Source organism: Podarcis vaucheri, assembly GCF_965113315.1.
Source record: "Podarcis vaucheri genome assembly, chromosome: 12".
Classification (NCBI taxonomy): Eukaryota; Metazoa; Chordata; class Lepidosauria; order Squamata; family Lacertidae; genus Podarcis; species Podarcis vaucheri.
Genome location: NC_138750.1, coordinates 40,422,304 through 40,448,487, shown reverse-complemented (window position 1 = coordinate 40,448,487; position 26,184 = coordinate 40,422,304). Strand labels below are relative to the sequence as shown.

The 26,184-nt window shown below is 40.1% G+C and overlaps 1 protein-coding gene across 6 annotated transcripts in view; it reads right to left on the bottom strand.

The window, feature by feature from the left end:
* CACNB2 (calcium voltage-gated channel auxiliary subunit beta 2) overlaps positions 1 to 26,184 on the bottom strand; it is a 122,767-nt gene that overhangs the window by 66,151 nt on the left and 30,432 nt on the right. The window contains exon 1 of one of the 6 annotated variants that reach the window (XM_082193212.1): positions 14,847 to 14,897. The exons of the other annotated variants lie outside the window; for them this stretch is intronic. Coding sequence (XP_082049338.1) covers positions 14,847 to 14,882 — 36 coding nt within the window. The 5' untranslated portion in view covers positions 14,883 to 14,897. Of the gene's footprint in view, positions 1 to 14,846; positions 14,898 to 26,184 lie in introns of those variants that run through there. 6 annotated transcript variants of the gene reach the window in all.

The following is a 26,184-nucleotide window of genomic DNA, read 5'->3' as shown; positions in this document are numbered from 1 at the left end:
ATAATTATTTAGCTACTTTGTCAGTTGTTTTCAAGGCCCAAAATAACATTAACAACCTCCACCCAAAATCACTGAAATTATTCCATTGCATTAGTGCTATGTAATTATTTCACTAATTCTGAAAAGACAATGAATGCAATATATGATTTAGGAGCCATAAACTGAAGACCAGAGTTTAATACTTATACAAGGCATTTGCCTTACACTGGCACACTGGAAGATGAAATTGGAAATGGTGGGAGAGCAATGCTAATACTGTATATACACACAGGCCCTGCTTTCTGAACACAAAGCATTCCTAGAAAATCATTTGTTAGGCAAGTGATCGCATAACAAGCTGACAATTTCCCTTATTTCCTAAGGGAACAATTCTAATCTGTGATCTCTCTTCCGCCTCCCACTATGGTTTCTTCCTAAAATAGCTGCAGCCAATCAGCAAAAAGAAGGCAAAGAAAAAAATGATTTGTCCAATCACTTCTGCCCTCCTCTCTCCCCTACCTCTCTATACAGAATCTGCCTCAAAATGACTGCCGTAAGCCAGCAAAGCACAAACAAGTAAGGAAGTGGGCAAAACCCAGTTGTTTGGGTAGCTGTATCTGAATTTTTACATAACAAGTGGGCAGACAGTGGGAGCTGCATGTAGTGTTTAACCATGGCCATGGAACACGCATGACAGATAGAGTGGCCATACTGGCTGGAACTAACGTAGGCTGGAGGGCCATGGATTGCACACTCATGGTCTATGCCTTGAAAAAATGTATGAGAGTCAGGCTTTTCTAACTATAGAGGAATAAGAGTTTGGATTTGATATCCCGCTTTATCACTACCCTAAGGAGTCTCAAAGCGGCTAGCATTCTCCTTTCCCTTCCTCCCCCATAACAAACACTATGTGAGGTGAGTGGGGCTGAGAGACTTAAGAACTGTGACTAGCCCAAGGTCACCCAGCAGCTGCATGTGGAAGAGCGAAGACACGAACCCAGTTCAGCAGATTACGAGAATACTGCTCTTAACCACTACACCACACTGGCTCTCCATGAAATATAGTCATGGACTGGTTGGATACAGGGGAATGGTGGGAGGAACCAGCTAGGGAACCACCAAGGGAAGAAGGCTCAGAACCTGGGGAGTGGTGTAGTGGGACAATGATGAGCGGTCAGAAGAAGACTAGGAAAAGGAGGTGTTGGAAGATGAAAGGTAACTTTTCCTAGTCTTCTTCTGACCGCTCATCACTGTCCCACTACACCACTCCCCAGGTTCTGGAAGAGTCTATGGCAGAAAGAAGTCAAGAATCAGGAACAGAATATGAAGCAGGTGAGTGGGAGGAGGGAGGCCAAGAGGCAGAGATGTGTCAGGTTGGTGAAGAGTCACGGGTGTCTGCCCCTCCTGCTGTGACAAGCTCCCCTCCCCCTCTGTCTCCTTAGAACCAGAAGAGGGCTGAAAGAGGCAGAGCAGCAACACGCCTCATGTAGGCGCAGCCTCTTATTGCTTGAAAAAGTCTTAAAGAAGAGGGAATTTAGTCGGCTGTGGGGAGGCAGGGACTTTCAGTCTCAGCAACTGATTTCATAAAGTAATACCCACAGGGCATGAGCTGCTGTACTCCTTAGGCTGACACTCAGTAAAATCAGTGAAGACCATGTTTTTGTTAATAAAGAGTTAACTCCAGCTCAAACAGTGTAATTAACTGGCCGGCATGTTCTGTGACAACTATAAAGAACAAACAATTCAAGCCAAAATCAGTCTGTACCAGCAGTGAGTGCTTTGCACTGCTCAGGAACTTTTAGAAACAATTTTTAGTGTGTGATTTTTAAGTGGATAGTGTAATTTGTGAGTTTGGATCAGTTAAGTGAAAAATTGGGTGAAGTCATGTCAAGATCACATTTTGGTCTGCCATGCTGTTTCAGAGTGGTACCTGGCATCTAAACATTGACAAAGACTACCACCCTCACATAAAGCACCTCATGCCTATTTGATATCTTGAGAAGTGACTGAACCTATGAGAGAAATGAGGCAAAGTCCTGTTTCACTCTTCCATCTTGACTCAAAATGGTGCCTGGCTTCGAAACATCCATGAAGACCACCGTTCCCACCTCAGGAACCCTCATGTTGAGTTTGGCAATGATATCTCAGAAGGTGGCCATACGTATGCCAAAAAAATGGGTGAAGTCACACCAAAGTCATTTTAGTTTACCACGCTGATTCAAAATGTGACTAACATTGCAACACTGATGAAAACCATTGCCCTGACCTCAAGAAGCCTTGGGCCAAATTTTGCAATGGTATCTCGAGAGGTGGGTGAACTTATATAGAACAGACAGACAGGCCACTTTCCAAAATCCACAGAATATGTGTATTTTGATTAAGACAATAGATTTATGCATCATTAGCTATGTGTTGTAATTATTGCATTGATTGTTTATACAGTAAAGTGAAATACAACTTTATTTCTTCACAGACTTCTGGGTACATTCTCACTGTATTATTCTGGATTTTTAAAAAACAAATTGTTGCAACAGCTTGTATTTCCCTCATTTTCTTTCTGCTCATCCATCACTTCCAGGACATCCTTGTATTTAATTTTAGATACCCTTAAAAAGTTTTTTTTAGCACACTCTTAACATTGCCATTATAAGAATGAGTTTGCAGTGATGGCCTATGGTTACAAATGCATTCACTTTGCCTTACTCTGCGGCCTAAAACAGGTTATTGCCTTTGAGTCAGTGCCAGAAGAGCGTTAAGTGGAAAGACACTTTGGCCACATTTGCACATTATGCTAAAATGTGAGGCTTCAAGCTTGCACTCACCCTCCCGCTCCCATATAGCTAGAGGAGGACTGGCAGCTTTTTAATGAAAAAATTAAAAAGTCAGATTGCCATGTGATCTGAACAAGGGATTGTGGTTTATAACAAACTCTGTTTAGTTTAACAAGCTAGCTTCAGAAATCAGGGTTTGAAGTTGTTTACTCTCAGTACTGATCAGAGTTTGCTCTAAGCCATAATCCCTGGTCTAGATGACAGGACCAGCTCAAATTCAGGGAAAGCTCAGGGAAGGAGTACAGAAGTTGCCATAATAGATGATTAATCTTCTAGATTAATCTTGTTTGGACTTTCCTGCCCCTCTATGAAGGTCACCAGAGAAGCATATAAAATAATTAATATAAACATTATTAATAGAATCCCTGCTTCCAATTTGTTTCAGACTGCTTTTCTCTTCAGTGTTTACTTCTGTTTACTCTTGTATTTTGGTAAGCTTGACTATACTTCTGTGATTCCGGGAGTTCTACTGTTCCTTACTTCTTTAGAGACTATTCTTTGGACCTTATTCTTGTAAGTTTTAAGCACAACCTATAAAGAGTTTGCCACCAAGCAGTAGCCTTCTCCTGGATCTTTTACAAGAAGAGGCAAATTGTTGCAAAGGATAAAACCTGAAACAAAGTCACAACACAAGAAAGCAAAAATCAGCGAGTAAATAGAATATTACTAAATATAATACAAAGTATTGATGTGTTTCGTCTTATCAACTTGTACTAAGTATAGGTATCCAAATAAAAAATAATTTTTTCTTCAGGAGGAAATGCTATGAAAGGTTCTAAGCATGGGCATGAGTTTGAAACAGAGAAATTATTTACAGTTTCTAAATGAAATGTCTATTCTACATAAATGCAACAGTATTACAAATGGAGGTGCTCTACCTCCACCCTAGAACCAACTGTGGCTATTATGCAGGAGTCCACAAAGAAAAAGCACAGACCACAATACACTAGGAAATTACCGTATTTTTTGCTCTATAAGACTCACTTTTTCCCTCCTAAAAAGTAAGGGGAAATGTGTGTGCGTCTTATGGAGCGAATGCAGGCTATGCAGCTATCCCAGAAGCCAGAACAGCAAGAGGGATTGCTGCTTTCACTGCATCATGATCCCTCTTGCTGTTCTGGCTTCTGAGATTCAGAATATTTTGTTTCTTTTTTTCCTCTTCTTGTGGTCTGGTGCGTCTTATAGAGCGAAAAATACGGTATATTTGTTCAGTATCAGTTTAAACCAATACAGAGTTAATTAATTAAGTAATTATGTGTTTTTTCGAGGGGGGAAGAAGAAGAAGAAGAAGAAGAAGAAGAAGAAGAAGAAGAAGAAGAAGAGTATGGATTTGATATCCTGCCTTTCACTCCCCTTCAGGAGTCTCAAAGTGGCTAACAATCTGCTTTCCCTTCCTCCCCCACAACAAACACTCTGTGAGGTGAGTGGGGCTGAGAGACTTCAAAGAAGTGTGACTGGCCCAAGGTCACCCAGCATTGGTGGAAGCATTAGATATAAATTGATCTATCAGAAATATGAATACCTATTGCATTATTAGAGTTGTATTTGTTACATTTGTATTTTTATATTTGTACTGTATTTGTTACATTTGTTACTGGTTAGTAAAAACTATTTGAATTACATAAATTGTGAATCCCTTCATTGAAAGATAAAGTCCCCGTCGTCGTCCCCCCCTTTATTTACCTGACCTTTGCTTGTCTACTTTCAGGTCTAGACTATATAATTGCTTCGGTCAAAATATCCACTTTAAAAGCACAGTCTTTATTTAGACAGTAAGCTGCTCGAGGGAAAGGCTTTTCTTATTTGCCTGCATGATGATGACATTTATAGCTTAGAAGAGCAGTATCAATATTATATAATAATGTAGATGGAAAGAGCAGATGACAGTCTATTTGTAAGAATGCAATGATGTATAGCCATTATTACATATTGAAAATACAGTTCTAGTCAGTTTATTTTGAACTTGTACGATTTTGAGTAGTTCTACTGTCAGGCGACAGACAAACCAACCCCCACGGCAGGTTGCCAGGAATGGACAAGACAAGGAAAAGTCCTTACCATCTGCTTTTATTCAATATTCACAGAGAGGCTTGGGAATGCAGCCTCTCAGAATAATGATGTTGTCACGAGTAAATCTCCACCCCACTTTTCTCCCACTTCCTCATTCGTCAACAGCATCACCCCCTTTATGGCTGCCACTTTGGGCCATCTGTCACTGAGCTCTTATCTCTCCCACTTTCAAGGCCTGCCAGGTTCTGGGAGAAAGTGGGTCTGGAATGCATTCTAGTGATAACATGTCAGTCAGCTGCTGCTCTGGCTCTGCCTCCTCCTCCTCTCCCATTATTTCCCAACTTTCCCCCTCATCTTCCTCTGAGCTGTGACCTCCCCCAAACCCCTGTTGTAATTATGAACTGTCTTCTTCTGTGGAAGGGTCAGGCTGGGGAGGCAGTCTCCACCATTCCTCCTCTGCCCGGTCCCTAACATCTACATTTAAAATAAAATTGTCTGCATATCAAACATTTTGGTATATGTTAGATTTCGCTTAACTGTTTGTGTTCTGGGATTTATTTTTGTAGATGTATGTAAATTTTCATACAATCAAAATGACCAAGAGGCTACATCAACTGCTCTATGGGAAAAGGTCACAACATCTGGGACTTTTTCATTTAGAGAAAAGACAAAAAGCGTGTACAAAAATAAGAGGTATTTAAAGTTATTCGTGGTATGCAGAAAGTGGTTAGAGAAATTGTTTTCGGCTAGGCATAACACTGTTTCCAATGAAGAGGACATCCACTGAAGCTGAATGTTGAAAGGACAAAAGAAAATACTTCACATAGTGCATAGTTAAACTATGGAACTTGCTCCCAAAGAAGGCAGTGATTGCCACCAACTTGGATGATTTTACAAGAGGACAGCACAAATTAATGGATATATGCTTATCAATGGCTACTGGCCACAATGGCTATGTTCTAAATCTACTGTTGAGTTCCAGTTGCAGGGAATCAAAGGCATGGGAAGCACAGTTGCACCTAGATCTTGCTTTCAGGCTTCCCACAGGCATCTGGTTGAGAACAGAATGAGGCGCCAGATGAGTCTTTGCCTGATTCAGCAGGGCTCTTCTGACGTTCAACATGTGAGCATCCCAGGAAACATCGTCCTCACTCCAACTCAGTTATGTTTCCCATCAGTGATATCACCACAAATGAGGCTGGGTGAAAAACACACACACACACAGACAGAGACACACACACACCTGCATTGTTTCATAAGATAAATTAGCAACTTATGAATGGACAAAATAGCAGTCAAACTGAAAAGGTTGTGACTAACTTTTTCCAGGTACAAGTACACATAATCCAATATTGTTTACCAATCCAACATTACTGATCATAACTCTTGCTACAAAATTTCTGATTATGTAGTATCACTCAAGGAAGGGGTCGGAGGAAAATATGGCAACAAAGCAGCAACAACCCATGGAAAGAATGAATGTGAGCAGCTACAACAATGCTGTAAAGGCAGTAGAAATGGCTTGGTGGCCATTCTGGTCATGTTCACAGGTCCCAACTTGAATAAAATATGGGGGGGGGGGGCGGCGCAAGTAAGCATAATCAATCACAAGATGCGGTGCATGCACACCATTTGAATGGTAATGCCCATCAACTTGTGTCAATAAGTCCTTTGTATAGACATACTGAGCTACTGTCACACAGTGAAAACATTCACCCCAATTAGCAATTTCATATTTCATTTATGATATACGATATGATATTATATCTTGTGGAACAATGAAATTGAAAACTACATAAAACTACCACAAAACTACATAAAAACTACATAAAAACTACATAAAAACTACATAAAAACTACATAAAACATTCAAAAACCCCTAAAAACTCTAAAACCCCATTTTAAAATACACTATACTACAGAGACCCCTTTTTGCCGCGTTTAGAACCAGAATTGCATTAGCGTAGAAACTTTCAGGCAGCTAGTCCTGGCCTTTATAACCCTATACCTTCTTCCAGAAGGCAGAAGCTGAAAGAGATCATTTCCAGGGTGCGTACTATCATGTGCTATCTCTGCCGCTTTCTTATGGCACCTGGCAGCATAGATTTGATCTAAGGTGGGAAGAGTGCACCCAATAATTCTCTCTGCAGTCTTTACAACCCTGGATAGCATTGTTTTTTCCCTGGCCGTGCAGCTCCCAAACCACACGCACAGACCATACGTTAGTACGCTCTCCACAGTGCAATGGTAGAATGCCATCAACAGGTCCTTTGAGAGATTGTTTTTCCGGAGGATTCTCAGAAAATATAACCTCTGCTGTGCTCTCTTCACCAGGTCTTTGCTGTTCTCTCCCCAGGTTAGGTCGTCTCTCAATTCCATTCCCAGAAATCGAAACACTGAGACCTGTTCCACGTACTTCCCCTCAATAATAAGTGGCTGAATATTCAATTTACATTTCCTAAAGTCCACAATGATCTCTTTTGTTTTCTTTAAGTTAAGCAGTAAGTTGTTTTTCCTGCACCACTCCCCCAACTGCTCAACTTCCTTCCTATAGGCCGTCTCCCCCTCTCCAGCCGTAATTAAACCAACCACCGTTGTATCATCTGCGAACTTAATGATCTTATTACTGCGGTATTTGGGGGCACAGTCACTGTATAGTGCGTGTATAAAAGTGGGCTCAACACGCACCCCTCCGGCGTCCCCGTATTCGTGATGAGATCCGCAGAGACGTGGGAACCCAACCTGACCCTTTGGGGACGGTTTGATAGAAAGTCTAATATCCACCTGCACAAACATGGTGGAAGTCCCAGGTCTAATAATTTGGGCACCAATCTATGCGGAAGAATAGTATTAAATGCAGAACTAAAGTCTACAAATAACAGTCTCGCGTAGTTCCCTTGCTTCTCCAAATGAGTCAGGACAGCATGTAAAGCCATTGCCACAGCATCCTCTGTGGATCTCTTTGCCTTGTACGCAAACTGGTAAGGGTCAAGTCCCACTGGCAGACAAGATAAGATGCGCTTCCTCACCAGTTTTTCGAAACATTTCATTATAATGGGTGTCAGAGCCACAGGGCGAAAATAATTCAGACTGTCTATCTTTGATGTTTTTGGCAGGGATATAATGGTAGCGGATTTCAGACAGGATGGAACAGTGGCTTGGGCCAGAGACTGGTTAAAAATCTTCGTAAAGATTCCTGCCAGTTGGTCCGAACAATCTCTTAGCACCCTGCCAGCCACCCCATCCGGGCCCATAGCCTTCCTTGTGTTTACCTCCTTTAATATTCGCCTTACTTCTCCCTCTTCCACCCTGGCAGCATTTCCTGTAGGTAGTGACGCCAATAGCTCTGGCATCCCTGTTGGAGTCACTGTTGATGTCACCTCAAATCGGGCAAAGAAGGTATTCAACTCTCCCACCAAGGAAGCAGTACTCTCTACCACTGATGAATTCCTTGATTTATAACCAGTCAGATGTTGGACTCCCTGCCACATTTGTCTAGTATCATGATTTCTCAGATGGTCCTAAATTTTTCCTCTGTACTCCGCTTTTGCTTTCCTGATACCCCTCTTCAAGTTCGCTCTTTCTATGCCATACAATACCCGGTCCCCAGTTCTAGAAGCAGAATTTCTAGCCTTATGCTCCACTGTTCACCTCCAGCTAAAAACATTCTAGAAACCCTCCTCTAAACCAACCCTCCTCTAAACCAACAGTGAAGCCTGTGCATTCCTCTCCTGTGACACCACCACTATAATGTCTCACTATTTTCCTTTCCCTACCTTGGTGGCACCCTCTTGCCTATTCTTTGCCAACCACTATATTTGGAGGGTTTAGGTTGTCCTCCAGGTCACTCTTATATATGACAATCAATTACTTAGGGGTAAGCCTTAATGAAATAATTTGGACTTGCTTCTGAATAGACATGTATAGGATTTGGCTATCAGACTTGAAGTACTACTTTGAAGGAAGATAATAAAAGAGGCAACGTAATAATATACATTTAGAATGTTATTTCTTTAAAGAAGAAAGAGATCAAAATGAGTTCTGCAGTATTTGTAAGCCTTTCCTATATAGGCTCTGCAATTTTTATGATTCACTCTAAAGGTGCAACTATAATGTGATAATTGACTTTGGTTTTGGTGGCATCCTGTTTAAAAGAGTAGTATGGATCAATGTTTTTGCAATATGGTAGCACTGGACCCCTGGTTTTTACAGTACAGTCTGTGAGAGCACAGATGGGTTTTTTTTGGGGGGGGTCTCTTTTGTAAAAAATATCATGCTAATTCAAGAGGACTGAAAAGTATCATTGAATGGTTGATCATCTGGTCTGATCAGTGGAGGTCAGGAAATGGAACCCCCCCCCCAAGACCCCTCCTGCCCTGCCTCCTTGCCAAAAGAGAAGGTGATCGTGGGGCAGAAAGATGCCAGACCAGGCTAAGGCTTCTCCCTCAATCGAAGTTTGCATAGCACATTGTTTGACGGTGCCATCAAAAGTAGCAAAGTAACAGTTTAATAAATAATAATAATCACAAAATATATTTTGAAAAAACTGCCCGAATAAAGAGCAGAAATTACCAGAGAACAATGGGCTGATGATGGCATGATGTTGTGCACAAGTGAGATATTGCAACAACAGTAAAGAAAATATGGCATCAATGGACCCTAATTCCTCTCTGACTAGACACTGTGAAATACAGTGTTAGAAATCCAAAGAGGAAAAACATATAACAGACCTAACTGGGAAGGTTTCAAAAGCTAAAAGATAGCTATTTCATAAATTACAATGACATATTCAAATACCATATTTGAATAATTTCTTAAGGAATAATAAGTAATACCGGGTTTTGTGGGCCATTAAATTTATTCTTAAAGAAACTGAAAACTGACACTGTTACTTAATTATTTCAGGGGTGTAAGTGCAATTTCATTTACACAATGAAGTAACCTAGGATTTTTCTGCAGGGAATGTTTCATCTGCATGCACTTGGCTTCAATCTGTAATGATCATACACACATTTGCAGTACAGAAGAATAGAAATTTTAGGTTACAGTTTAGTGTAACTCAATGCCTGGATATTCTTTCATCAACAAAAATGTATTTATTTTTATTCTTTAAAAATAAAAGTTTTTTATAAAGTTCCTATTCATGCCTCTTTTTTTTTTTTTTAAAAAAGTTCCTATTTATGTCTTGTTACATTTTTGCAAGACCAGCTAGTTTGGTTCTCTATTTGTCTAAACAGGCTCTGTCCATTTGGCACTTCAGAACTGAATCAATTTGTACATTAGAAAAGGCTAGTATGTTTTGCATTTTGCATAATACTCTTCACTATTTATTTTTGTTTTGAGATACTAAGTAGAAAAGCACTGATTTGTTACTATATCCCAAGGGTATGGTATGTAGAAAATCAAACAGAAGTTTCATGCTTGAAGTATGGCTTGTTTCCATACTAAAATAGGCATGTGGCACAGCAGATATAAATAGATTTCCGTTTACTATTAGTGGATTATAATTTAGGACTTCAAGATGGAACTGTGTGAACCAAGCCTTACAATACAAGAATAAAATAAATATATTTGCACTTGATGACAAAAGACTGTTCAACAACAGCAGTCAGAGGCATAGTTATATCAGACAGAATTATCAAGTAAGATATTTGATGCTGGTCTTTTATTATAAAATAACTCTTTCACATAGTTTTAAAACTATATACTGTATGTATAATTGCACTGTGTTTGAGATGATGAAGATTCTGGCACAATTATGTTGTTGAAGTGTGTAATGTTGTTTATGAGCATTCCAATCACCCAGGGAACAAAGCTGCCATAATGTCTGTAGTTCTCTGAAGAAATGGAAAGCTGTCCACTTGTTCCTAATGACAGGAATAGCTTTGTGCATCACTCTTGCATCCATCTATGCCTCAGGCCAGCTTCTAAAGACCTATTAAAAACTTTTCTATTCTGCCAGGCCTACGCAGGCAGTTAAGAACATATGCTTCCACAATGGTCAATTGATGTCTGCTTTTAAGTTTTTATTGTTGTTTTTTATTATGTGGTGTATTGTTTTCTTACTGTAAACTGCATATATGAGAGACACTGCAGTATACTAATATTTTTATAACTAAAATAATTTAAGGCACCATAATCACCAACACATTAGCACTCATTAAGATTAAATATCTTCATCCAAATTATGCACCAAGAACCACTTTGCACCTCCACACTTTTGTACTCATTGCATAGCAAATGACAAAGGCTAAAGTCACCCTGATCTGGACAAGGGGCCCTGAACCGGCAATACGTCTTTTAAAAAAATGCACTTAATGTCATAGATATGAAGCAAAAGTATCATCTATTTTGGTCCCTAACCGATACAATAAAGCTTCTGCACACTATTAAACTTGCAGAACTGCCCCATAATATTGCAGCTAATGTGAAAGCCCTTGCTGGAAAGGAAGATAACTCTATCACTGCATTTGCATGACACACTACCATGGTTTAATAAAGGGTTTGGGAACCTCTCCCCAATAACTAGCAGGCTAAACCTGTCAATCATTTGACATCATAATGATGTCAGGTGATGCTTTGCCTTGAATCCCCAGTTGGAGGGACTTCAAAGTGCTATCAAACATCTGCAAAACTTTAGCACTACAAAGACATGCCTGTGAAAGTTTTGGGCTTGAACACTCCCCACTTAATTTGAGTGTAAGTGCAACCTGTGTGTACCTTGGAGCCTGTGAAATGCTAACTTTTTCTATATTTGTCAATTATATTCTGTTTTAATTCCTAGCTATGCTTTGTATATGTTTTTTCTGCCTGGCTAGATGGTGTGATTTTATTTAGCAAATAGGTTTTACTTAGCAAATAGAATTGTTCAAGTTAAGAAAATTATGGAACAAATAATTAATATAGGTTAATAAATACACATGAGGATGTTGTTGCTTTTTCCTCTGGGTATTTCAGTTAACAGATTTGGCTTTTATACACTGCATTTATCCACTTTCTCTAATATGAATTTGGCTGGTGTTTGCTGGCAGGACTGCAGCCAAAAGCAGAAAAATCCAGAAAGCCCTCCCTCACCAAATACAACCTAAGGAGGAACTCCCTCCTAAACTGAGATATGAGCATGCTATGTGGTCACAGTATACAGAACATGTGATCGGGGAAAGTATGAAGTGGCTGGCTGGAACCCTGAGCTAGAGCGCTCCATAATACAGCACACTATTGCAAGTCCAATTTGTGTGGTAATGACAAACTTTTGCCTTAATTTTTTTTTTTAAAAATATCATCCCACCTTTCTCCCAATGCAGGACCTAAGGCAGCTCACAGCATAAATGAAAACAGATACAACAACAAAAACACACACAATGAATTTATTATAAATAACCCTCTTAAAAACAGCACTGAAAACACTTAAAACCATTTAAAGGCACCAAAAAATGGAGATTGAGTAGAGGAAGACTTAAGTGAATGTAGAATAGATGCAGGAATGACCACAGAGCAAGGGGACTATAAAAAAGCAAGTCTAGTTAGAAGTTTAAGGGAAATTGAAACACGATGTTCTAGACAAAAGCAATGAAGAGTGGTATTAGCATTAATATATCATACTAAGAAAGAAAGAAGCTAGATTCAAATTCTACAATATATTAGTCTGAGCCTCAGTACAAACAACTAAATACATCTGTGCTGCAATATTGGTTTGGATTTGACAATTGTTATAGTATGAGTTCATCACTGAAATCAAAGAAACTTAAGCTATGTTGCATAGAGTTCAACTATTCTAAATATGATTAAATATGGATCCAATAAATTCACTTGTAAATACCTGCAGTATCTGTCCCACTGATTATGCAGGATAGTATGCGATATAAAAGCAAACTATAACTTAACCGTTTAAGCAAACCTTGACATCTATATATTTTATATAAATAACATGACTGCACTCTAGCCTTAATTCTGTACCAGACTTTTTCCATATATTGAGTAACCTTCTCAAACAATGTAACACAACAGAAGAAAGTCCTGGCTGAGAGTCTGATCCTCCAAATGCAATATCCATTAAAATAAAGAAACAAACCATAGAGGCAAACTGCTAACTGAGCAGAAGCTATAACATCATATTTCTATGATTCTAGATTACTTTTGTTCTTACCAAAATTTAATAATGTTCACATATGTGTATATATATAGAATTATGTTTTGCTAATTCTTAATTATTTTAATTCCCCACCCTCCACAACAGAGGATTGTTATTTCCACTGTCTGGTGTTCGAAACACAGTAGTGACATAATGAAGGGGAGGGGTGTGAATGGGAAAGATATGCATGTCATAAGGAACAGAGATCAACAGTTACATAAACGGATTAATGTCCCTTTCAGGGACTATAGAACTCATGCTCCAGTCCATCTATTTCATCTCACCTCTGCGCAATGAACAACCACACACTTTCTCTTTCCCATACTTAGCTAATTTGTAATTTAGTTACCAATTCAGCACTTAACATTATGGAATGCTTGTAGAAACGTTAACAAGAGGTATGGTACATAAACACGCAGACTTATAAACGCACATCAAATATGCCAGCCACTGTAACCCTATCCTCGGATTTTGGTCCCAGCTAACTGTCATTATTGTACACTTCAGTAAAATGACTGTATATAGAGTCGAAGCGTAAATATTTAGTGTTGGTAGTTACTATTTTTAGAACTTCTAATCCATGCTTCTCCTGCGCCATCTGCCATATGTTGCCAAAATAATGATGCTGGGAGAGGTACTGGCTAAATAGTATTAATGTTATTTAACAATAAAAAATATTATCTGCTTTTTGCAGAACTTGAAATTTCCATTGATTTCCCTTACCACTCTTCATTTTTGTTCAGCAGCTGTACAATCAAGATGAAGGAATGCTGAATTAATTATATATCCTTGCTTACAAGCCATGTCCCTTGGATGACAGGGAATAAGGGGATGTTGATTAGCTGACTGTTCAGTGGCCTTCAGGTTCCAGCAATCAATATGGTTCCTGTTCTGCTTTCTGGAACCAGGAAGCCACTGCAAGCCTGACCTACTTTAGATCCTCTCAGGTCCTTGAAAAAGGTCTGCAAGTGTGACATTTCCAGGTAAGAGCAACAACACTATCCTAGCCTGAAGTGAATGCAGGTAAGGATTCAGGCCAATGAATGCCCCATTGGAAGATAAACAACTTTTTCCCTCATATGCTGCAACCTCTGCTATAGATATGTACTTTGCAAGACTGTAGCACAGTGGGAGGAAGATCTGCACATGTACAGATCCCTGTTGTAGAATGTGGTTATTGTTAGCAGCAGATTCCATCACTATCCGCGCTCTCTCACATGTGCAGAACCTTCTCATCTTGTACTACACATGTCATTCTTTTAATGAAATAAATACCTAGATATAGCAGCAATATGCAGTAACTGATGCGGCACTATTCTCTCAGTGAGAATATTCTTTCTAAGCAGTGTATGTTATACAGTACTGAGGAAGAACAATCAAGGGGCCAAGAGGCAACTGCTGATTTTATGTCTAAATAAATTCATTTAAGCAGTGACCAGAGGTACTTCAAAGGTAAGAAAATGTGTACTAGACGCTAACAAGGAAAGGATAGACATAGCCACTGCCCTACTACACTACATACTGTGAAGATATGACAGATACTAGGCCAGGGTTGCTGGATTACTAACAGAGTAAATGCCATACAAAAGGGGATATATGCATTAGCTCTGAAACAACTGCAGATAAACATATGTATTGCATATTATGTGATATGGCATAGTCTTTGTGAAATACCACAAAGTGTTTTATTTTATTTTTGACAGCAGGCTGTGTGTGGACACAATTATATAATAGTGTGAGACTGAGTTTAAAATAGGTCATCATTACTTACTCTAGAATTGGGTCCCAAAATAGCTAACGAAAACAACATGCTACACAGATATCTTTATTTACTACAATTCTTAATTTGCAATATGCATTTAGAAGAACATTTTTGGTAACCTACTTGTACTTACCCAGGACACATTTTTACCCTTGGGTGTCTTTAGCATGGCAACATGCAGTGCTGAGATGGCCAACAACAGTCCCACCAGCATGTGAAATCTGATGGAGGGGTAATCCAAGTCTCTCTGTTACCCAAATGTATAAAGTCCCTTAGCCAAGACGATACAGGCGCAACGAGTATCATGCAAGGAAACAATTAAAAAAGCCATTTTTCTCCTTAGTGTTTCATCCAGCCAGAAATAAAGAAAAAATGAGAAATGCTCACAGAAAGAAAAAAATCTGTACTTTCGGTATATACAAAAAGTTGACGGAATGGTCAAAAAATCTAAATCAAAAGCACGCAATATTGAAGTGCAGTTGTCCTCCTTTAGCTCTAAAAATGCTTCACCCGATTAATAAAAGCTTTGAGGCTAGAGCTTACCCGAGAATTAAGAAATAAATACTGAGACTGAGATCAAGTAGCCTTCAGAAGACCTTGAAGAGTTTGGTTTCCGGTAGCATTGATTAAGATTTGCTATGCTTGAATATTTCTGAACTCCAGGAATCTACTGACATATAAAAAGAATTAAGATCTCAGTTTCCATAAATAATGTATAGAAGCAGGTACACTGTATATACCTGTTGCTACCTTCTGCGCATTCTCCCTACCCAGCGGCTGCTGCTGCTGCTGATTCACAGCCTCATAGTGCACCTGTTGTTGATGTATCTCCACTGTGAAAAGGCTGGTAACCTAACAACCAATCAGCATTTGTTTAAAGAGAAGCCCTAGAAGGGAGAACAAAAACTGAAAGATCAGACTCCCTGCTTCTTTCCTTTTGTATCTCTGTCCTTCTGTCCCTTTACTTTTACCTCTTGTCAATCTAGATTACCAAAGCCGATCCAGGCTAAATTTTGCAACTATCAGTAGTGATTAGCGTGAGCTGATTGAAATCGGATTATACAAGAAGACCTCTGCCTTCTCACTCAGCAAACAGGCCAGTACCATTTGAAAACCATTTATGCTTCACCTCACAACATTACTGCATTTGGAACAATCCATTTTCAGAGTCATGGGCAAGCTAGATTTGTGGTTTCTTTTAAAGAGAAAGACAAAAATACATCTGAATTGTCTTCTAGTTGGAACACTTCAGCAAAGCTTCTGAAGATTTACAAGGAAGCATTGAAAATCAAAACACACTGCAGAATTTAAATGTTTCGCTAATGTTTTGTCACTAATATTCTAAGGGCTTTAAGTACATGATTTAAAGCATTATCTCCCTGAGAGATTGAAGTGTTTATTTACTAGTTTGTAAATGATTAGGACTATATGCTTTAATATGTATTCTTTGAAAAATTTTACTCATTAGTTAAAGGTTATATTACTAAGCCAAATAAAACACACATTAATAACAATTTCATTGACTTTGGATAAAACAGTTCTAATGTTGCAAAATTGTGAAAGTAATTCTAGTTTCTCATTTACTTCAATGGGAAGCAAGTAAACATGACTACAGAATGTAATGAAACAATGTGTGTGGTATAATATACTGTATATGTCATTTACCACAGCTGCATTTTTAATTGTGCACTTTTAATTGTATAATTTGTAAGCAGACCTACAGGGGGTTATTTTTAGGACATTGCCCTAAATTGTCACCTGTACAATTTCCCCAAATTTCAGCTTGGGTATGATTTTCCTTCTGGAAACAAAAAAACCATGTGTGACAAAGTATCCCAGGAATGCATTGGATTTTGCCATTAGGGTATGTTTATTACCCCAGCCAATGGTTTTATGAGTCAATAGTACCCCACACTCATTCAAACCCTTTTGCAAATCTGAATTTTTGTCGAGTGTCACAAAAACTTCACTGTGGCCCATCAAAACCATGGTTTGTTTGCGTGTTGTTTTTTGCTTTTTGCATTGTAGCTATTTCCACACTGAGCAGTACTTGTTATTTCTGCTTTGGGGATCATTTTGACCCCAGTTGGAACCATATATGTTTCCATATGATACACCCCCATTTCAGAAGGTAGCAAGACTTAATGACAATTCTCGATCTCTGTTTACAGGAAGGCAACTACAAAATTGTTGTTGATGTTTGCTCTCAGGCATCTTTATAACCTTAACAATTTAAAACCTAGGCCAGAGAGCAGCTAAGAAACCAATGCCACACCTTAATGGTTCTGGACAAAACATTACATTAGATAGCTAATTTTCTGATTAAGTGGTTAAAAAAAAAAGTTACGTAAAAAGTGACTGGCTTGCAAAAAAAAAAAATTCCTAACCACTACATGCATGTGTCAGGATCATAAAAACCTGCAGATTTCACTCTGTGCCGAGAAAATGCAATATATAAAATAAGATCATTGTTAGAAAACAAAGACGACACAGGTGTGCAAAAGAGTCCTAGTAATCTGAATAACAAGCCAAGGTGATTGCTTGGGAGGGGTCTGAGGTACCTATGAGGCAAGGTGGGCTTTTACAATATGAGCACGTCAAAGCTGAGACCCTTGAAGCACTTCACGTGATTCAGCAATTCAGACATTCTAAAAAGTTGAGGGCAAGTATCTGTGAAAAATTATGTGTCTACATTTTACTGTCAATATCCTAATGTGGTGAAGAAAAAGCTTTTCTTCCTAAGGTGAAGAAAAAGCTTTGCAAAATACAAACTTTAGTATCTAGGTTAAGTGAAACCACTGACTTGGGTTCCACAACCTAAGGTGTTATTAAAGAAAATATATATTTATATATGTAATAAAATATACACAAAGGAACTCCGGGAATGGGGAGGAAGACTGACAACTCCAGCTTGTAATCAAAGGGAATGATTTTACCAGCACTGTCCAGTCCCAGGGCTTTGGGGGAGGAAGAAGAGGCAGCTTTGCAAGAGCAAATCTAAGTTTAAGGAAGATGGCAGGATGGAGAGGGAATAGGGTCAGCAGGAGACCTGTGCTGTGACTGACAGCTCAAACTTGTGCTCAGTAGAAGAGTTCCTGGGACAATTTGTATGTGATTTGGCAAGTCTGCAGTTGTCAGAGCAACTGACCACAAGACACTAAGCAGGGTTAAGTGAATATTTTATCTTAGCTACTCCATAAGCAAGCCCTTACAAGAAAACCACTGCAGTTATCCTTCTGAAAACGTTTTGTACAGCTGATGCCCTCAGATGGGGGAACCTTGCTTGCAAATTTCATTGAATGTCATCCTAAATAATGTAGGAAATTTTATTCCTATTATTTTTATTAACAATTTAGTGGTATTAGCACAAACGTTTCTAGACCCGTTTTACCTATAATTTGGAAGGCTTTATTCACTCTGTAGGGGTATATATGCCTGCAGATTTCATCCACTTCTGTCAAAAGTGAGGAAAGTTATAGCCCCTTTTTATGTCCCAAGACTGAAGGGGAGGATGACAAAGCAGACTTGGTTGGACAAACTGAATTGGGCATCCCACAAAGCACCCTGGATTGAGGCAATCTATTTTACAAAACTGGTTCCAAACTGAGTCATGTGCTCATATTGTTAAAGAAAATACTGTTATTAAAAACGAGTGCAGGCAGCCTTTCTATTTAAGATTTTCGATGTCCCACGCTGCGTACCTTACGCAGACCTGTGTTTAGAGGGAGGCCAACATAAGCTAGAGACAGTTGCCTGGACGAGTTTTCTTTTATGCTGGCTAAACAATTGTTTTTCAGCAGACAAAGATACTTTACTTAGCGAAGTTCTGTCAGACTCCTTCCCTTCCCCAGGGCTACAACTGTTTTACACAAAGATATGCCAACTCGGTCTTTCAGAGGATCTCCTGGGTGCTGTGGCTTTCCCAATCGCCAAGGCCATGTTAAAAACTAGGCTGTGGGACATAGATCGCCAGGAACTAATCTCAGCTGTGGAAAAAACATGTTCCCCTCTTTATTTTCGACTCTCTTGGGCACAGCAATTTAACCTTGATTATTTACTATTTTTGTTTAACCCACAAGAAAGAAGGGCTTTTTAGCTGGCTAGGTTCAATTCTAACCCTTCTAAACTTCTTTGGGGTAGGTTTGCGGGTATGGCAAAAGGATCTGCCCATGCAATGCCCCCCCTGGTGGAAAGTCTAGCTCACATGGTCGTTAAATGTAAAATGTATGATGATCTCCGCCAACAATTTCTAGACCATCTATGTATTCCAACATGGAAACCAGAGACAGAGGTTATACGCTTCTTATTACAGGGGAGAGACCAGGAGCTCACCAAGACAGTAGCTAAGTTCCTCTGTTTGATTTTTTTGTTGCCAAAGTACGCTACAGGATCCTGCCCTTGCTGGAGACCCACAGAGATGAAATAGATCGCTTGCCTCTTCTTCTCTTTGACAAATGACTGTACTGTTGAAATGGTGACGAGATCGCACTGGCCTATTTATTCTGAATGTTTGTATGTGATGCCAATAAAGGTTTGATGATGATTAAAAATCCTCCAATGAACAGACCACTGGGATCTGGATGAGAAATGTTCTAGTCAGAATTATAAGACATCCACTGTAAATCCCTTGAGTACTCATCCACAGATGTACTGCCTGCTCTCCTTGGAGTGTTATTTACCCACATTGAAACAAACAAACAAACAAACAAACAAACAAACCAGAAATTCTCTCACACTTCCTTCCTCATAATCCAGAAGTGTCAGCACCTTTTGTTTTCAGAAAAGATTAAGACACTTTTAAGTCCTGTACTAAAAAAATGAAGGACAGTAATTCTTATTTCTTCAATTCATAATGATGCAGCAATCTCATACAACAGGTTATTCTTCATTAGAAGATTAAAGATGGCATAGATAAGTGTTTCCCATCTGGGAGCCATATGGCCCCCGGGGGGCGGGTCTAGGATATTCCAAAGGGGGCACAGGTAAAAATTGTGTAAATGGCGGCGGCGGGGGGGGGCACAGCATGAGGCTAGGGTCCACAGAGGGAAGTGAGAAGTGAAGGGGGTAAATAATTTTTTAAAAAAATCCTGATTGGCTGGCTATCCACTTCGTCAATCACAAGCGGGTAAGGGGGTGGCCCACCAGGGCCTAGCGCTCCTTTTTGCCACGTATGTTTTCTTGGAGCAGTCCTGGTTTGTTTCCGGCGGAAGAGGGCAATTGCTCCTGTTTTGACCAGTAGAGCCCGCAATCCAGAACCCCCAGGTCAGGTAAGTTCAGTAATGGGGTCGCAAGGGGTAGTGCTGTGCGAGCCAGAGCTGCTTGTTGCTGCCGCCAGTGCTGGGCCCAGTGGCAGCCTGGGCCTGACTTTGCAAGGTGCAGGGTGCAATACACCCCAGCACCTAGTGGATCAGGGCCTTTGGATATTGCAGTGTCGGCCCGGCTCTGCTAGGCGCAGGGTGAAATCTAACCCAGCGCCTAGCCGAGCAGGGTTTTCTGGTGCTTCCGGTGCAGTAAATAACTGTCTACTCAGAAGAAAGCCACATTGAGTTCAGTGGGCCTTACTCCAGGAAAGGGGGGGGGTATAGTGTTTTATCTAGGCTGCCAGAGCTCCTCTGGATGACAAGATCTTTTCGCACCAGGTCAATGAGGACCACTTGCTTTTTAAAATTCTCCCATATATACAAAACTTCCTGTGCACCTTTTGCTGGTGCAGATGGAACTTGCATCATGGAAAGATGTTGAATTTAAACCAGAATCTTTTGATGGGGGAAATTCTCTCAGGATTTGAGTTTATGTGATAGTGTGATAACCAAGCAAAGAAGGAACAGGCCTACACAACTTCTGAACCACAAAACTGAATACAGATACTAGATCATTACTCATATAAGAAAATCCACCGGGGCAGGCCAGAATACATGATTGCTGGTTGCATTTTATGACTTATCATTCACACATTTGCTCAGTGTGCTATTATGAAAAGTTTGGACTATATTTATATTATCCAGATACATTCATTGTGGGTTCCTTGTCCAATGTGGAATTCTCAATGTGGAATTTTGAACAGCTTTCATACTCTTCTACTGGTAAAAATCAATACCAGTTTTCTTAGTGCTGCTTAAATTATACAGTTTCATCAATATGAAAAAAGTATTAAATTAAGATAGTGGTTTTGTTTGAAAAGTGCCCTAGAGTCTCTTTATAATATCCAAATGAACTCAATATTTGTTAGCTTTCGCTTCCAGCAGTTAAATTTTCTGCATGTTTACCCATAAGTAAAAAGGTAAAGGTAAAGGGACCCCTGACCATTAGGTCCAATCGTGGCTGACTCCGGGGTTGCGGTGCTCATCTCGCTGTATTGGCCGAGGGAGCCAGCGTACAGCTTCCGGGTCATGTGGCCAGCATGACTAAGCCGCTTCCGGCAAACCAGAACAGCGCACAGAAACACCGTTTACCTTCCCGCCAGAGCAGTACCTATTTATCTACTTGCACTTTGACGTGCTTTCGAACTGCTAGGTTGTCAGGAGCAGGGACTGAGCAACGGGAGCTCACCCCGTCGTGGGGATTCGAACTGCCGACCTTCTGATCGGCAAGTCCTAGGCTCTGTGGTTTAACCCACAGTGCCACCCGCGTCCCTACTCATAAGTAAGCGCCACTAAATCCAATAGGATTCTGAGTAAACATGCTCAGAATTGCAGCCTTACTTTTTAGGGTGGGGGTGGGGAGGAATCCTTAGTATTGAGGTGTTATATTTCTCATCCCTATTTGTATTCATATTGTCCAGTGGGCAGTGGGCTTTTAAAGAGTCTATGGATTGTGACAATAAGTTAATATTTGCTTTCTCTTCTAGTTTTTGATTACGCACAAATGTCCTTTAATTGCAACCTTATACATTAACAATCAGAACTCAAATCAATTACCAAGCTTTGAACAATGATACTGGACTATTATGGGACATAAAAACATAGGCAGAAGTAACTTGCATACAGGAAAGCTGTGCGTTCGACTCTAAAATTCAGTTTAGCTGGGTTTACATAAGGAATTCAACTCATCAAGTTCACAGAAGTAAAAAAGAACACTACAAAATACACAGAAAGAATATAATCACCAAAGTAGTATTTTGGCAAGCACAACATCTTAATGTAATAGTACAAGGAGTGCCATATACCCAGATGATCAAGGCACAATGGAGCACTGTTTTAACACTGAGTCAGAAGAAAGAATTGTGTATCATCAATTTCATAGCTGCCAGTACCCTTGAGTTTCCTTGAATATCTCCAGTCCAAAATTGGATTAAGGCTGATACGACTCACCTTCATTCAATATATAACCCTATATCTTTTTCAAGCCTCCAAAAAAGCAGACATTAAACTTGATCTTGGTTTCTAAATAATGTTATAGTAGTTTATAAAATATGATAGAAAGGGGGCAATTCCTATCAGGATTCCATCTCACTTTCTGTCCACCAGGTACTCTGCCAAGTGCATATACTTGGTGATGCGTGTCTGGGGCAAGATAAAGATTTATTGCATACCATTTACTCCCCAGAATGGTGATCCTGAGAGACTCTCAACATCTGTACCAATGTCCCCTTGTCTGATGCATCTCAGGACATACAGCACCAGGAAAGAATCCTAACTTTTCTACTACTTTTGCATCAGCCAGCAGTTGTTTGCAGTATTGAGGGGCCTTTTACAGCTGAGTCCAGAGAGAGAGAGAGAGAGAGAGAGAGAGAGAGAGAGAGGAGTATTCAGAAACTTGTTACAATCAATTTCTGAAACACTTTGGTGACAAAAACATTTGTATCCGTTCCAATCTGGACTCCCGCGTACAACAACTTGGGAGCTTCTATCATGTACCCTCAACTCAGGTTTCTATGAATACCCTTCAGGTTGTTTAGCCTGGTGGTGGGAACAGAATATTTGAAGAAGCAAGGGGACCACATACACACTCAACTCTTGCCATCCTGGCTGCTTAAAAAGGTCAGGTCAGGGTTATCTAGCTGGACAATAGAATATTAATGCCTCTTTGAAAGCAGGTCTTGTTCTAAAGGAAACCTTAGTGTAATCTTTTCTTTAAATGTTAGCTACACAACCATCTAATTTAAATAATCGCCGCCTCATTTCTAACATTCCATTCCTAGGACACTGACTTGTTATGGCAATCTAGTTAGAAATTTTCTTGGATGAAACTAATCATTGCTCTCTTTCAGACTGGTTTTCAACATGTCTCTGGAACAGAAACTGTTTGCTGACCTCTGGAGCATCCATCAGGAGACACATAGGGGGATGGACTGCAAGAAGATCAAACCTATCCACTCTTAAGGAAATCAGCCCTGAGTGCTCACTGGAAGAACAGATCCTGAAGCTGAGCCTCCAATACTTTGGCCACCTTATGAGAAGAGAAGACTCCCTGGAAAAAAACCCTGATGTTGGGAAAGATGGAGGGCACAAGGAGAAGGGGACGACAGAGGACGAGATGGTTGGATAGTGTTCTCGAAGCTACCAGCATGAGTTCGACCAAACTGTGGGAGGCAGTGGAAGACAGGAGTGCCTGGCGTGCTCTGGTCCATGGGGTCACAAAGAGTCGGACACAATTAAACAACAACAAAGTTAGAAGAGAACCCGAGGTTCAGTCCAACCCACTGCAATGTAGGAATCTCAAGAAAAGCATCCATGACAGATGACAATCCAATTACTGCTTTAAAACCTCCAAGGAAGAAGAGTCCACCATCTTTTGAGGATGTGCATACCACTGTCAAACATCTCTTCCTGTCAAAAAGTTTTTCATGATGCTTAGTCAGAATCTCCTCTCTCGTAACTTGAAGCCATTGGTTAAGGCCCTACCCTCCGAAGCAGGAGAAAACAAGCTTGTTCCATCTTCCATGTGACAACACTTTAGATATTTGAAGATGGCTTTCATATCTCCTCTCAATCTTCTTCTTTCCAGGAGGAACCCAGTACTCCAGGTGCGGTCTGTTCCAAGGTAGAATAGAGGGGTACTTTGACTAGACTGTTGATGTAGCCTAGAGCAGCATTAGCTTTTTTTGCTGCTTCATCACACTGTTGACTCATGTTAAGCTTGTGGTGTACTAAACCCCTTCTCCCCCCCCCCCTTTTTGAAGATGCGGATAACATTTGCCCACCTCCAGTCTGCAGGGACCTCACCTGTTCTCCAAGAATTCTCAATGATTAGATAGACACTCTGAAGGCCCTGGAGATCTGAATTCATTTAAAGTAGATAAGTGTTCCCTTACCACCTCTTCTCCAATCTTGGGCTGTGGCTCCCTCCTTGCATTGTTTATTCTATTATTACCAGGTTAGGCACTGTTTTCCTTTTCAATGATGACAGAGACAAAATAGGTGTTGAGCAGTTCTGCTTTCTCTCTGGTACCCAGTAGCTTTTCTCCATCTTCCCTACACAAAGGACCAACTACTTGCATGTTCTTTCTCTTGCTTCAAACATAACCAAAGATACCTTCTTCATTACATGCAACTGCCCGCTTATGTGGGGAGCACCCTCTAAACAAATGTTGCAATCTGAAAGGCTTCTGGCTGCACACTAGGGGAAAAACAGTTCCTTTAAGTACTTAAACAACAATCAGCCCCGTTTAGAGGGGTCTTGGCAGAATATGGGGAAGCCAGCATCCACCCACATACCCCAAAATTCCTAGACACTCCAGACCAGAGGATATGACCTTGCCCAACAACTCTGGCACCAAAACACCCCTCCTTGGGAGCCTTCATCCTCTCTATTGTAAGAGCAAGCAGCTCCAGGACAGGGCAACACTGCTTTAAAAACAGATATCTTGAGAAGGGAAAGAATCAGCAGGAGGTAATAATATTAATACCAATACTAATTTATTACTTGTACCCTGCCCATCTGACTGGGCTGCCGCAGCCATTCTAAGTGGCTTCCAACAGAATACAAAAAACAAACAAACCCCACAATGAAACACCAGACATTAAAAGTTTCCCTATACAGGGCTGCCTTCAGATGTCTATGGAAAGTTCTACAATTCTTTATCTCTTTGACATCTCAGGGAAGGTCATTCCACAGGGTTGATGCCACTACCAAGAAAGCCCTCAGCCTGGTTCCCTGTAACCTCACTTCTTGCAATGAGGGAACCACCAGAAGGTCCTTGGAACTGGTCCTCAGTGTCTGGGCTGAATCAGGTAAGCTAATTTTTATAAGGCATCAGTAGGCATCAACATGCTGATGAGGCAATGTCTGACTCAGAGGAACCTGACCTAAAGGAATGTTCCAGGGTTTATCTTGTCAGCACCTCACCTCTGGATGTCCTGTCTCAGATTATGTAAGGCTGGACTTACTGACTCACCTTAACTGATCATGGTCTCATCATTCAAAATATGAGTGCTCAGGAGTTTCTCATTCATCAAATATATGCCGGGCCTACAGAGAATATACAAGCTGGCTAGTACATTCTTTTTCTAGTACTCATTTTTTGGGGGGGAGGTAATGGAGTAAGATTTATGAAATGAATTCAAAACATATGAAAAATTATCTTGACTTAGGCACCAATTATGATGAATATACAACTGAGAAACATGAAACTCAGATTTAGGTAGGAACTTCAGAAATGAAAGCTTCATAGTGCTTGATGGGATGACTCTTTATAAGTGCTTAGGATAAATTCCAAGACTGCAACCCAGATAGTTATCAGTGCCCATAAGGGCTGCTGTCTCAACTCATCCTTAGACTTTCCCATTGCCAACATCAAGTCTGATCCTTTTGGCTCTGAAACAGTGTGTGGAATACAACTTATGGTGAAATTCTGAAATCTGTTTCCTATGAGATAAGCATCTCAGTTTCAGCCAGCTGCCTGAATATTGACCTATGTCTTGCTTGACAGATCCCCAGAAACAGCTTCCATGAGAAACTAACAATTATGTTACAGATAGGTAGCCGTGTTGGTCTGCCATAGTCAAAATAAAAAAATTCCTTCCAGTAGCACCTTAAAGACCAACTAAGTTAGTTCTTGGTATGAGCTTTCGTGTGCATGCACACTTCTTCAGATACCTTCCATTTCATGCGGCTCAATGTGGTGCCTTCCATGGTTATCTGAAGAAGTGTGCATGCACACGGAAGCTCATACCAAGACCTAACTTAGTTGGTCTTTAAGGTGCTACTGGAAGGAATTTTTTTATTTTAACAATTATGTGTTCAACATTAAATGCTACAAAGCTAAAACTTAATTAGCTATTAGAACACATAGTTATTAAAGCAATGAATTTCTTATTCTCAAGTATGCCTGTGTTGTTTTAGATTGTTCATAAATATATGTGAGCCTCCCATTTGCTACTAATAAATGAAAGTTGATGCCACAATATTTGCCTTGTATACATCAAAATTATTGACTTATTTTTACCCAGTAGTATGACTCTTGTGTTCTAACTGTATCATATATTTTCTGTTGCTTACTCATATTCTAAAGAAGACAGAGTGCCAACATT